Source organism: Nestor notabilis, unplaced genomic scaffold (genome assembly GCF_000696875.1).
Source record: "Nestor notabilis isolate BGI_N333 unplaced genomic scaffold, ASM69687v1 scaffold18627, whole genome shotgun sequence".
Classification (NCBI taxonomy): Eukaryota; Metazoa; Chordata; class Aves; order Psittaciformes; family Psittacidae; genus Nestor; species Nestor notabilis.
The window spans coordinates 40,478-56,105 of record NW_009937140.1 but is presented as its reverse complement, the minus strand read 5'-3'; the positions used below and the strand labels follow the sequence as shown (position 1 = coordinate 56,105).

At 35.2% G+C, this 15,628-nt stretch overlaps 1 protein-coding gene across 2 annotated transcripts in view; it reads right to left on the bottom strand.

Annotated features, from left to right (window-relative positions):
• The window catches only part of CAMSAP2 (calmodulin regulated spectrin-associated protein family, member 2), an 84,845-nt gene that overhangs the window by 28,962 nt on the left and 40,255 nt on the right, over positions 1-15,628 (bottom strand). The window contains exons 3-6 of one of the 2 annotated variants that reach the window (XM_010018686.1): positions 12,445-12,606; positions 11,692-11,775; positions 6,115-6,147; positions 1,809-1,950 (exon numbers count right to left, since the gene is read on the bottom strand). In XM_010018686.1, coding sequence (XP_010016988.1) covers positions 1,809-1,950; positions 6,115-6,147; positions 11,692-11,775; positions 12,445-12,606 — 421 coding nt within the window. The remainder of the gene's footprint in view (positions 1-1,808; positions 1,951-6,114; positions 6,148-11,691; positions 11,776-12,444; positions 12,607-15,628) is intronic. The other variant, XM_010018687.1, reaches the window with a different exon arrangement.

Here is a 15,628-nt window from a genome sequence, read left to right as displayed (position 1 = left end):
AGTAAATATATCAAAAAGGTAGACATTAGATTGGAAGCTATTGAAGCCAAAGGGCACTGCTGGAAGAACAACAAAAAGGCAGGTAGACAGGCTACAAGCACATTTAGGTAGGAAACGAGAGTAAGATTTAAAACCATGTAAAAAAATATGGAGCTCTGCAACAGTGGGTAAGAAAAATACAGATTTTAAAGAGCTAGACAGTTTTAACATAGAACATTATAAACATGACAAATTCATGAAAGCGATTATATAATTTCATACAATAGCCAATTTCTTGACTCACTGACACAGCAAGTCCTTTCTAATCCTGTATTCCTTGAAGGAAACCTAGATTTGAAAGTTAAATAAAGTCTTACTGAGAAGAAACTATTTCAGACTACAGAGAACTGTAGATTAATATTTTTCTTTTTTGTTAATGCATTTTTAAGCATTTTTGCATATTCATTTTTGTTAGCTGCTTTCCTATGTTCCAACACAGAACCAAATCTCAGTGAAAGTTAACATGCATCAAAAAATGTATTATTTAAATACAGGGAAAATGGGCAAAGTGTGCTTGAAGAGCAACTCGTCACTTCAGAGTACCTTTGAATTTACTTCTGAGACAATGACATGCACATTCATATATCTTTAGGGAAGATAATGTCAGGACACCTAACAAGAACATTAACACTAAAGTTCCAAACATGACATATGCCTTGTCTGTTTAAAATCAGATGCTGGAGCAATCTGCTGGTAAGTACATATGTGGTCACGTGAGGTATTCAAGATCTTTTGGACTGTCCATATTTTCAGCTATGCTAAAACAGTAAGAAGGAATTAGGTGTTACCCGCATTCAACATCATCCAAGTTTTAATTCTTGCCTAATCACATACAACAGTACATATTTGGCTACAACATTTATGTAAATTGGAAGTTATATTTTTCAGAATTCACGAGCCAAAGAAGACTAGTGAATGCATGCATCTTGGCGCCTTTCATCTTCAACGCCTACTGTGCTGGAAGCTTCCTATAAAGCGGTTGTGTATGTGAATTCCAATTTGGGTCTTTAGCAAGCTTTATACTCTTGTTCATATTCCTGCATTTCTCAGGATGCTTCTTTCTAAGTGTTCCCACGACATCAAAGGCATTATGGACAGAACACAGGAAGAAAATGATGGGTGTAAGCTGACAAGATGTTTTACAACTACATGAGGCTCTCAGTTGCCAAGAGTAAGATACGACTTTAACCAGGCCACTGAGCAAAAGAACAAGATGAAGCTGCTCATTATCACAGACAACTGTTGTTACAGAACAGCACGATGCAAATACATACTAGACTATATATTTTCATTTACTTTATAAATTATATAGTTAGCTATCAGGTGAACTTTTTAAAAGCCCAGAACACAGAGCAACTGCCATGCAGTGCAACTCTGCAGACCTTGACTTACTAATCTTCCATGTTTTACATCTACAACTTCTCAGATTCACAAGAAAGCCTTATGCAACTTCAAGAATAAAAGTTTTCCAGGTGGTCTGAAGTTTCATCGTATAAAGTCAAATATGTTGCCACAGTCAGATCTGTAATAATATATCTTAATATGTTTATATTAGTGTGATAATATAAGCATAACATGGAAGGACACCTTGGTTGCTTTTATTTAAATGTAAAAATAAATGGGTACGAAGGTAGTATTAAATACAACCACACTCAAATTTTGCCTCTTGTATATCATATTTAAGCACCTTTCTTCACATAATTATCAAACACAGACATTTAAACTTTTATGGACATGTGTTTACAAGCAGAGAGACATGTTAGACATACCCTCCAGTTTAACGATATCTGGACAGTAGAAGTGAATCAGAGCTGCTAAAGCACAACCATCTGTGCCATCTTTCAGCAGATTGTCCACCAGTGGAATGCAGGGCAGCTGTTTAAGCAATGTCTGCTCCTTCCTGTAACGAGCCTACAATACAGAACGAAGAAATTCAGAGAGACAAAGACTCTGAAACATATGAAGAAACAGATTTATACTGTAGGTTTTATACCCTGTTAGTGGAAAAGCGGTATTCAAACAACTGAATACTCTCAGTGTTAAAACCCTTTAAACTATTCATGTTATGCCCCCTTTTGAATGGCAGAAATAATACCTAAGACAAAAGGAACCTACTATGCTAATATTGAGCCTTTCCTTCAAAATTACGAAATTTTGATGATCTCTGTATAGCATGCTGAATTAAATAACATCTTACACCTTAATTAACATTCAACATTCATTGTTATACAATCAGAAATGATATGTGTGTAAACACAGCGAGACAAACCCTTAGCTGGTGTAACTTCAGTTTACTGGCAAGTCAAATGACTCTGTGAAGTTAACACATCTAAGAATCTTGCCCCAAATCTCATTCATATGACAAATTCAGAAACACGGAAATCTGTATTTGATTGACTCCATTTTATTGCTGGCATGTGTCACTATAAGCCGTCATAAACATACAGAAGCATTAATGGTCAAGAGTTATGACCAGGCAGTGGCTCAGTTATAAAATGAAAACATTTTGAAAAACAACTTGGTGCATAAAGAGATCAGTAGTTCAGAATACCAAGACAGCATTTATCTGTAGTGAATATATTTTTCATGGGTTTCTTTTTTTGGAGGGGGGAGAGGAGGCTTATTTAAAAAAGGTATTCATGATTCTTAGTTTTTCACTTCTTCCTGGGAAAACAGATGAAGGTGGAAGAAAGTGATACACATTTTATTTTGTTAATATAATTTCGTGAGACTTACTTTTAAAACAATACTGAAGGATTACTGTTGCATTCATATCACAAAACCAGTTAGGATGCCAAGAGTATTTCTGAGTTAATTTTACACTATTTTCATTCATCTGTACACAATAAACTGGAAGGCTTTGTACAGGGACTCTGATAAATCCTAGTGGATGTTACTTTTCCCAGCAAAGCTGAAGCTGACAGTCCCTATCTCCTACTCTCCACCTTTTAGCTGTGCTGGAGCAATTGCAGATGGGGCTGCATGGCAAGACCATTGATGCTGCTACATTTTCTCCTTTGTTTTGGCAATGAATGAGTGGGCAGGGCTGGAGGTTTTATAGGCGAGAATTGTTTAAGCTAGCTTTGCTGGCAGAAAGTCTGTGGAACCACAGACTAACCCTGAAGGCTATACTTACTCTCAGTGGATTTCTGTCAAGAATCACATGGGATTATCTTTAGTGAATGTCAGTGTCCTCTAACTGGCCAAAGAAGTACGAGTCTAACATGGCAGCAGCAGACAAACCAGTTCTAGAAAAATAAAGGGCTTGTATTTGGCCCTGAGAACTTACACTTTAACCAATTAAAATAAAAAAAAAAAAAAAAAAAAAAAGCCCAACCCTGAGAGTTAGTCTTTAGTTCATACTTGACACGTCCTGGTACTTGCATGTCAAGTATGCTGCATAAATATGAAAACGTCATTTTTGCATGCTCTGGGAAATATTCACCAACACCAAACAAAATCCTGTTAGTGTTTCATGCATTATTAATATTCCTTTCTCCACATTAGTAATACTCCCTACTATTTCTAATGAAATAGACCAATTATCCTTGCAGTGAAAGTTTGTTCTTTTTGACCCTATGCCAATCCAATACCCCACTATGATGAAAATCCTGTAAGTTTCAAATACCATGTTGATATGTCCAAGTACTTCTGCCTTGAAATGATTGAAATTAAGCCTAGGAAATATTACATGATATAAGATACAGGATACAGATGGACTCTAACCATGGTCCAATAAGCCCTGTGTAATTCATATTCTTTTAAATAGCATCTTTTTATTGAAGCATTCAAAAATATTAGAAATTGATAATACAGTGGTCTTGCACAGTAAATCCTGTGAAAAGGTCTACTGCCACTTTAACGATGCTTTCACTGGCCTTATGAACAGTGCCTGCAGATGCTGCAAACTGTGTCATATCATTAAAGTGATATGGTCTGAAAACCTAGAAAGAGAACTTAATTCATTGTAGAGAGTATGCCAGGCACATTACTTCAGGAAAAATAAACTTATATAACCCGACATGCTATGTTCACTAGGGTATAACAGGCATTGTGTTTCAATTTGGTTGGAAAGATAAAAGTAGTTATACTGAAAAAGAAGAGACACTGGTAATTGCACTGCATTTTAAATAAATGTCTTTTTGCAGAAACTCTTCTCATCAGTTGTGATGTTTGCTACTAAATATGGATGCAATAATGCAAAAGATGAACCTCTACACTTATTAAAAAGTTCTAGTGCTAATTTAAATATAAATGCTAACATAGGCATCCTGTTTCTGAGAACCTAAACCAGCCTGATTGAACATCTTTGAACTTATTCCACTTAAACAAGTCTAGGTATAGTCAAGACACTTGGATATAAACAAGGTCAACTAAAGATGAACTAACAGCACACTAGCTAGTCTGTCATAATTGATCATGTGTATTCTGAGTTAATCATTAATAATGAATGCTCTTATCCACTTACCATATAGTAGAGAACATGTTATAAATTTACTTGTCAGAGTAAGTTTTCAACTACCTGTATGCTCAGGAATATCTCACTATGAAACACTTGCTCTATGTAAAAGGAAGAAGCCCAGTTGAACTGTTAGAGTAGCTTGAGCAACTGCCTTCCTACTGTGTTATCAGTAGCAGTTGGGTTTTGACTGTATCTCTACTAAACTAACAAGCTCTAAGTAACATAAACATCACTACTTCTAATTGTTCATGTACAACTGGCAGGCAAACTGGAGTTAGATTTTCAAGAGATTGAATATTTTCTACTTGGGCATCATTTTTATGCAATGGAAGAGAAGCATTAGTAAACTAACATCTTTGGAAAAAATAGAATAAAAACATTCTGAAACTGCTTTGAAGTAGCACCTTATTTTGTAGGAATGAGAGAAAAAAAGAAGTGCCTAAATTTTTGACCAATCTTTTTTCTTTTTTTCTTAGTTCTTTTTTTTTTCCCCATTAGTCTCTCCTTTTAATTACACTATCTTAACTAAAAAAAAAAAAAATAATTCAAGGTCTACACTGTGAAGAGCAGTGTATTTGTGTGTCACAACTATAACCGACAGCATTTTAGAGAAATTGCCCACATAGCATAAACTGTTATGAATTTGTACACTGATTAGTCTGCTGAAGACAGTACTTTTAAACTGGTTTTCCAGACACCAAGTTATTTCTGTTGTTGCCTATGTGTAACTGCCTTGTCATTTTTACTTCTTTTTGCAATGTATGAACAATCTTTTAACAGTTATGAGAACAAATATCTGAGGGATCTCTAGACCAGTTATTTGGCAATCCTTAAAGATAGATCAATATTAGTTCTTTGGAATACAGACCAGAAGTATGCAACTCTGTATATACCTAAACAGCTGACTACTTTATTCCCAGCCAAACCTGTTACAGTATAAACAATGTGAATGATTTCAGGCGTGAATTACTATGTGATGAGGAAAGTAACCCAAGGTGACACAGCACAGTGAACACAAACTTTACTACTGTTGCAGACCTGAAGAGTTACTTTTTATCAGTTTTAGCATAGTCTTGCTAAAAGTAGCCTGCTTTGAGTTACTTTGTGTGGGGACAGATTAACAGTAACCTTGAATCAGATGATAAATAAGGCAGTTCTAGAGAAATGGTGTGATGGTTGCATATCGTTAAAATAAATCAGAAAAAATCAGATTCCATGTAGCATAAACAATCAAAAACTATTTCTGCAAGTCTCTTACCACAGAGAGTCAGTATCAAACAGCATATATCTACTGAAAGATTATGAAAAAGTAGTTTGCAAAAAACCTGATTATTTGACATTAGTTAATAACAGGTAGCACAGCCTTATACAAACCCATGGAGAACTGACTGCCTGAAAAGTAATTCCTTATATACAGCATCACATACTACATTCATTTTGCACAAACTACCTTGCAAAATAAGCTTGTGTATTATGCACACCTTTGTAGAGCAATCTCTTACAAAATTATCTTGTAGAGACAAATGAAATGGATGATTAGACCGGCATGACATGGACAAAGCCATTCCCAAAATAAGCTATTTGATCAAAGTGAAGCAGTTGGGCAAACTTACAGGAACCAGTTTCCAAAACCATTTGGTAGGAGACTTCAGAGGAAGCAGTAGAAAAAAGAATAAAAGCAAAAAGCAGAAAAAAAAAAAAAGGAACATTTTATCAGATTTCATACATTCATTTTACAAAGCAATTTTCTTTAACATTCTCAGTTTTGTATAACAGTGAATTGTAATTTAACAGTAAGCATTAGTGCACTGTAGCCTCTGCATATTGATCTAATTAGCAGAAATAACATTGGAGGAATATGTCTGCAGTCTTTACAGATGAACATTATAATTTTCCCACATGAACAGATAAGATTGTCAGATGAATGCCATTTTACTTAGTATTTTTACCCAGCTAATTGTACCCTACATATGCAATCTGACTGAAGAATTCATTTGAGACTTTAAGTCACAGTATCACAAGTATCAAAATGAACTCCAACAGCACATACGGGAAAGCAGGGAAGCTAAAGCAATGAGAAAAAGGTATAAACACACTGTAGTATACAGTACAACCAATCGCAGTGAGGTTTGCATTAGTGAATTCAAGCCAAACAATTGTTTATAACATTCAACAATATTTTTAACCAATCATATGACAGTTTTCAGAACAAGAAGTAGTGCAGGCAATTATATTTTTGCAATGACAAATCACATTAGCATCAGCTGCATGATGTGCAATGACCTGAAATGCAGATGGGGTTTTAGCTACTGGTAGAGAAATGATCAGAACGGATATAGAAAAATCTAAACTCAAATGTGATTTAAAAAAAAAAAAAGTAAATGAAAATTTTGCAAATATAAAGTTTGACCTAAAAGCTTAATCCTAAACACAATGAAGTCAGTGATTTTTTCTGTAACTCTATACACTATATGGTATAATACTTCTACTATTAAGAAAAAAACATCATGTAGCAGTAGTATAAATATGCACAGAAACCTTCAACACTGTTGACTTAATTGTAGGAATAAAAAAAATTACCGATGTGGAGGAAAGCTGGGTTTTCTGGTTTTTTTTTTTTGTTTGGGTTTTTTTTTTGTTTTTTTTGTTTTTGTTTGTTTGTTTGTTTTTTGTTTTTTAATGAAGAGAAATACTTCCTGGGAATGGTGAAAAAGTAGTTTTAAAACTAGTATGGAAAAAACTGCTATAGAAGTTTATTATTTTACATAGTTGTCAAAATACTGTGCTTCTATGAGTGCTTTAAAGTAACTGTAGTAATGAACCAAGCTTTTATGTAAAAAAGCTATTGTACACACAAGGGTGTGCATTAGTGACAAGACTATCCTCAACATTATTCTCCTCTATTCAACTGACTGTTAAAGTAGAAAACCCCAAAGCCATTTAGAAGAAATGAACTACAAAATGCATGTTCATTTGTGGTTCTAGACATTTACCCAACCTTTCATAGGTTTCTTGTCACCTTACAGAAATATAGTCAATGTATGGACAAGTATATGAATTTGAAAACACGCTGTCTTAACTCTGAAATGCGATCAGGAATTCTAAACCATATCATAAAGCAAGGTTTTAAATAATTTGACTGAGATCAGATCTGGGCTGCCTATTGTTCCCTGATAGAAACATTCTTCTTTGATTTATCAGGGTGAAGTGTATTTCATACTTGGACTCAAAAGGTCTGTCAATATCTATTTAGTGACAGGCTGAAGAACTACTCTTTGAAAAAAAACCCCACATATTAATTTCAATTCCAAAGTCTAGCTCTCTGTAAGAGTACAAACTGAACTCAAACCTAGCAATTGAATCTATCTTTTTACTTGCCACTTGGCTGAAACTGTGGTGGAGATGACTATGAATATGCTTCAAGAGACTTAAAGACTAAAGATAATCAAGTTTAAATTCAAACATACTATAAGATTTATAAATACACACTTTGTAAAAGCACTTGAAAAGAGATAAAGAAAAGCTGAAATCTTTCAGACAACATAATGGGGATTCAATGGCTGTTGAATTGGCACTTTATGCCAACAGGAATAAACTTTTTTCCCTTGGAAATTTAAAAAAAATTATTATAAAACAGAGTAGAGAATCCTGACTAACTTCTCCCCCCAAAAAAAAACCCAAAACAAAACAACAAGCAATAAACAACTAAAAAAACCTAAACAGAGCCCCAAAACCAAAAGAAATACCCACCAAAAAAAAACCAAAACCCAAAACAACTACAAAAACAACCCACGAAAGAATAAACAGTCCCTCAGGTTGAGACCTTACAGTTTTACAAGACTGTTTAATCCCCCCTAATAAAAAGCTTTAAACATGACTATTACAAATTCAGCTCAGTATAAATTCATTCTATGGTGCCAAAAAAACGTAGTCATGGCCTTCATTAAACGCTTGTTTATGCTGTCTTCCTTGCACCATCATTTGTGTTCATGCAGCTGTGCATTAGTTGCATTAACTGGATCAAGCTGATGCTGCTGCAAACCTTTCTTTTTGACAGGTTAGCTTTTGCTAGCAGTGTGGATTTACGACACATTGAATTGGAAGTGCAACTATAGAGTTAGTGTTTTACCTTCACACTAGAAGTTGCACTGCTTAAACTATAAAAAAAAAAACCACTAATCCACATTTAAGGAATTCATGTCTTTGGACAAAAACTCTTACATTTGTTTCTCTCACAGGATTTGCAAAGATTTGGCTTAAATCTTTTAAAACTGATACAGTCTAAATCGCAAAAGCAGATGGAAAAGTAACAGGTTTTTGAGAAAGCTTCAACTACATTAAAAATCAGTAGTTTAACCAGTGCAACTGTATATTTTCTGCATATTACTCAATGGAAGCCTGAAAACCAAAATCTATTCACCACAAAGCTTGAAATCCTAATTCTGAAAGAAGATGCAGAGACACTACCAGAGGAAGACGAGGTTACCACATATCACCGGCTGATCAAGATCCACAGAGGACTACCTGGAACTAAAAATCATACATATGCCTTCCTTTCTTATCTTCTACAGAAAGCTAGCAGCAGAAGAAAGTGAAAGAAAACAAAAGAACATCTCATAATCCATGAATACTGGTTTTATCTACCCAGAAATAGAAAATAGGTGTATCTTACCAGCTTCGTCATTTATTAATCTGACTATATCATGTTTACAACTTTTAGAAATGTAGAAATTTACTATTTATTGCAAAAAGACAGTAAAACACTAATTTGGCAGGCTCGAGGATTATGCTGAAATTATTTTTCACAACTGATAAACTTACGTCAGTAGAAAATTATAACATAATTTAAAAGTTTACATATTAACTTTTTGTCACCTTCTTGGCCAGAAATTAAAACTAAAGAAAAGCTTTGCTAATGACTAGAATGATCCATTCCTCTTATGTTTGTTTGGCGATGTCTTTATATCACCAGAAGGGACATTCTTAAATTAAATGTAGTTCAGGTTCAAAACCTGACCACACCTTAGAAACTCTGAAACTTAAATATCCAAAAGTGTTTGGCTAAAGCAGAAGGGAGACTGCAAAGTTTCTTACATTTTAGAATGGAATCACCACTTTTTGAACTGCTGTGTTGGTAACAAAGAACCTAAATTTCAAATGAGAACCCCAGCCTGAAAAGGATGCTGGAAGACAGAAAAGATGCATAATGAAACATTCCAGTTCCCCTTCATGCCAAGTTTTAAAATACAAATAGGAGCAGGAGTTAGGAGTTTAAAACATCAGCAAAAGAAAACAACTGAATTCAGATACTGAGAATTAAGCTACAAGTGAAATACGAGCACAGAAATGCTATACTTAACATACAGAAGTATAATTTAATTTTTCATAAAAATGTAAAACTATGCACTAATACTGCTTTAGTTAATACAAAGGCAGAATATAATCCCCCCCCCCCACCTTTCTTAACGTAAGAAAATCTGATGTTTCTAATAACTAAACACAGGCATAGCATGAAACGAAGGGGGAATAAAAAAAGAGGAAGAAAATCACACTAATTATTATTCAGATAAAAACATAGACATGTTTCAGCAATACCAAAACATGGCATAGGAATTTAGATATTTCTCAGCTCTGCTGAGATAGAAAAGGTAGGGTCAATGCCATAAAGTAACAGGACATATCACTGATTCTGAGCTTTAAAAAGAGGAATGCATGGACTGATGCAATATGAAGACACATAATTAGGGTAAAACACCTGCATATCTGGGAATAAATACTAGGAGATTCTTGACAGAAGTAACATCTGCATTTGTACATTGCCACAAATGCATCTGTACATTGAACAAAAGACTAGAGCTCTGATTGTGTTACAGCTTCACGATTCATATGAAAACCCACAAATGCATATACCATTTTAATGTGAATTTTTTATTCCACTGTGTCCATTTATGGGATCAGAGTTACAGACTACACAAGTCTCAAGAGTTGTTTCAAGAATGTTGGCATTAAAAATATAAGCTAAAAAAGCTTCCTACTATTATTTTAAGGAAAAAGAAAAACCACTAGAGGACAGAGGATCATAGGTTATCTCCCTACCCCCCATTTACTTCGTTTTATCTAAGTTTGAGAAATGAACTGATTTCTATGCTATTACCACTATTCAACACAGATTACAATTTCCACATCAGGATATATGCAGTAGGGTCACACTACTATTGTGAAAAATACCATTTTCTTTTGCTGAGTCATGTACGTACTGATTAGCCTTCAGTTATTCCTTGTATTTAAAAAGAAGTCCCAGGTGGAAAGACATTCTTTGCATTTATACTTTCTAAAGCTGAACTTCTAATCTAGCCAGGTAATCTGCAACTCCTTCAGAGTAGCATTAAAAAGGAGATAGATGCTTACATGAAAATAGACCAGGAAGGGAACTAGGATTACAGCCTTGCAGTAGCTAGGAAATTTGTTCTGCATTCAATAGCAGGGGTAATACCAAAAGGTGTTCAAACTGATTACCAATTCTCCAATATTAATTATATCACAATAGGATAAATGATCTCATTCTGGAACTGTATTATATCCTTCCGTGTTTTGATGGGTATAATGCTACTTAATTGAGTTCCACAAACAAAAGAAAGAAACATCCTTTTAGGAAAGAGAATCAAATGTAACCTGTTTTTATCGTATATATAAAACCTGCAATCAACCAGTATTTTGGATCATAGCCACAGCAATGCTTCTCATGCTGCCACACACAGATTTTTCTTTTGAGATGCATTCAATTCACAAGGAAAAAAACATTAAAAATCATGAATAAAAATGTGGTGATGTTTTTTAATAAAAGATCTGACTACAGTTTTAATTAATTTGAAAGTATTAATTAACATTAATACATTCCTTAGGACTAATGTAACAGATGTTTCCCTACTATCAAATACTTATTTGTCAAAAAGGATAACTGGGAATAAAAAGTGCAACTTCACCTGTGTTACATTTAAATGGGTATATTCATGGAAACAATAAAACTAATAACAAAAAGACTGAATACTATAACTTCATTTTCTTTCACATGCAGTTAAAAGTTCAATGTCTGCAAATGTATATTTACCTAGACATACTGCATGCAAGAAGTTTTTGTTGACAAATGAAATGCTTATTCTTGTTTAAAGGATTTTAAGTCTTACTCCTACCTTTTGAACTCCTGCAGATTCTGCACTGTGATGCTCTTTTAGTTTTTGTTCCTGCTCCATTATGTCTTTCAAATGTTCATTTACCTAGACACAAAACAGTTCATTCAGTGGTCTGTTCTAAGAAACAAGTAGAAATGGTAAGTTTCCAAAAGATCTCTAAATCACTACCATCAACTTAACTGAAAAGATGAAACAGATTCTTCAGACTATAGCCCTGAAGCCAAATCGGAAAACGTCAGTTCAGATACAGTCTGGGGTCACTAGTTGTTAGCTTTACATTGTACAAACTAACCTGCCCCTTATTATGTTTGATCACATTTGATTAAAGCATATCCATGTTACTTTATTTGATTTTGTAGTGAAGGTAGACTGCTTCAAGCAACATGTGTTCGAGTACAAACAGAATACCTTGCTTTTAAATCATGATAAATTACACAATGAGATAACAACTCTCAGAGCCAAACAGACTCTCAAGCAGCCGCCATCATGACATCTCAACATGATGATGGCTGCTCAGACGTCATATGTAATGCATATTACAGTATTTTATTTAGACTTCCCACTTAATTCGTTCACGTAACTAGTTTATTTCTGGAAACCTTGTTTTTTATTATCCACACACAGCAGATGAAGGAACAGTCTATCAGACATGGTCTTCATATACCTACATACTTACATATCCTACCCATTCATCTCTAACTGAATCATACAGACTACAAAGAAAATCACAGCTTGCTTTTCCAGTACTCATACCTTGTTTATCCAGTACATGACAGCATCTTCAATGTCATAAGGTAGCTCTGTAGCTTGGAAGAAGGATGAATACTGCTGAGTGCATGCAATGACTTTCTCAACGCTGACCATCTCTACAGTGTATGCCATCATAAGAGTATCGATCATGGCCAAGTGAGCACTCTACAAAGAGAAGCAGCAATTAAAAACTACCTAATTTGTTTGCAAATCAAAAGATCACTTTCCTATGCATCATTTCTGAACACAGCTAGTTTTCCATCTGGTTGTCAGCATTTGAATGAAAGACAAATGAAGATGAACATATGTAACAGATTTGAGAACACAATACAAAGCACAAGGACATTAATATAAAAAAAAAAAAAAGCTGACTGCAAATTAAAAATAAATTCTGCAACAAAATTAACACCAAAACCAAAGAAATGGAAATGGAAAGAAAAAGCAATTTTAGTGATTTAAACATTACACCACTTTTAATCAAGCTTAAGAGATCTCTTAGACTTGTTATCTTAGCGAAAACAAAAAGCCCCTGCTTGATCAGTGTTATTTGTACTGGAAATAAAAGCTGAGACTGACTGGTAAACAACCTTCATCATCATGAAAAGGCTGTATTAACAGGTGGAAGTTTATCAGTTTTTAAAGGCATAATACAGGAAGAAGATGCAATTATACTAGTCTCCAGTAAAAACCCAACATGTTAGAAAGCACTGTTTTCTTCTAGTAAACTGATCGTCTTACGCAGATGCAGCTATGTATGCACTAGTAGGTTTAAAATACACATACAATGATAAATAAAATATAGCTTCTGTTAAAAGAGGAGGTATGTTTCTCCTGGTGGTGTTATGTACTGAAAGACAATGGCTATTTCACCATTGGTAATAATTAAAAACATCCCCCCAAAAAAACCAAGCCAAAAGAACAACAAAACACAACAACAAAGAGGACAACAACTAGGATTTACATTAGATTCTTGTGACTGAACAAGAAAATGATGCCTGTGTGTAGAGGCAGTGCCTACAGCTAAAGAGATTTGCTCCTGCTTCATGGTAAGAACAGCAACAGCTAAGGATTAAGCAACATTTCCCATGAACCAGAACAATTTCCAAAGACAGTATTTTTTAAAACACTGCCTTTAAACAGCTCACAATGCAAAGATCCCAAACACTTAACACCATCACTTCAATTCTATTAAAAAATAGTCATAGAAACATCTCACAAGGCAGCTGTAACAGCCATGGCAAGAGCAATGAACAACACGAGTCACACAGTAATACGCTATCTAATCATTATAGTTAAGGTAGTATATGCACAGCATTTATTCCAGAATGCCCAGTAGGAAAAAGATGCACAGATGCACACTGTGCTGCCTTTAGTGCCTGTACCACCAATGAAAGTGATGATGCTGGCCTCAGAAGCAAGCAGCAGCACACATTATTTTTTATTTTTAAAAATAGCAGTTAAGTTGCTTTACTGGACAAAAAAAATGTACAATTATACTTGTTTTATCTACTAGACATCCATAAAACTCTTCCTGATAGCCAAACATCCTGGGATAAGCTCATTCTCTTCAGACTCTGGATGTGACCCGAGTGCCCCATCTGCCACACACTCCATCCATGCTCCTAGCACAAGTAGCAGAACTGGTCTGTGCCTCTTCGCTCCTGCCAATCGATGACTGGCTTATTCAAAATAACCTCTTTTCACCAGATTTATCTGCCTTATGAATTTATTTACAGACCTTCAGCAGACAACTACTGATATGAGCTCTTATGTGCAAATGAAAGAAAGGGAGGGAGCTGGATTCTTGCCACCCAAGGTATTTAAGGAGGAAAAGACACAGTATTGCCCATGACCAGCCTCCAGAGGAACCTGCACCCCAGTGTGAAATACAGTTCTACATACAGATATAAAAGAGTAACTCACTCTTTTGTTGGCCCAGCAATGCAGTGCACAGAAAGAATTCAGATAAGAGTATCACATTTACTGCTAGTAAAGTCTTAAAACGTTGTGAGGGATTGCAGAGCCTGGGTCAGCCATACAAATCCATGCAGTTCTACAGGAGTTTCCAGATCAGATTGCAGAAGGGTAGATTAGGAAGTATGAAATAAGAAGGAAGATGGGAAGACTTAGATTGCCGCTGCCATGCCGGGGGTCATTGCTCTAATGGTCTTTCATTGCTTTATCTTTGTTGCCTAGTCTGAATGGCAGCTGGGTTAAAGTACTGTGCCATTTCCAGAACCTCCACAGAAAATGGAGATACTAAAATAGCAAGAAAATGCTGGATTTGCTTTTTAAGAGGGGGTAGTGTTTTCCAGTCAGACATAAGAGTGGTGTCATATGCAGCGCTACTGCTAGAGGTGCGCTAAGAGTTACCTGTGCTGATACAGACCCGCCACTTGGACTGCCTGCTGCGTGGACACAGTTGAGGTCTGACACCCAAGGAAGCATCACGCACGTTTAGAAGCAGAATCTTCTTCCCCAGCTGTTGATCTGCTACTAGGTCACTGGCTACTGTGCCTGTGCTCTAAGCCTGGCCAAAAGCAATCACTGGCAATGCTCCTAGAGGGAATTTAGTAGCCTTCACCTCCCATGTTGGATCGGTTCTCTGTCACTTTTGATCGTGCATATGATATTGTGGATTGACAACGGAGAAGGCCACTGAAGTGTTGCTATAACTGCAACCCACTCAATACATTATAAACACATTAAGAACATTAAAGTATTTCCAACTAGTTGTCTGAGTCATATTTTCAATGTTTCTAGCAAACTATTAATGAACTGCAAACTACTTAAGCAAGCCAAAGGAAGAATGAAAGGGATGACCTTGGATAATACTCTGTACTATCAAAACCAAGTGCAATAAACTTCTAGCACACTGACTAGATCCATGTCACAAATCTTTATTTTATATAAGCTATCAAATGCAAGCACCTTCAGAGTCTTGAAAGTGACTCAATTGTTTTCTTTATAAACCAGGCAGGATGTTCAAAAGGAGATTTTTTAAAAATAGTAATAAAAAGAAGAATCTGAGTCCACCTGCATCTATCATCCTGAGAAACAAACTGCAAACCTGCTATTTTTCAGTTAGAATCCCCCCCCCAACTTTAGTTTATAAGTTATTTAATACTAAAAAAATTAAAAACTATTAACACCTATGGATTTCTCCCCTAGAAAATAGCAAGCAACC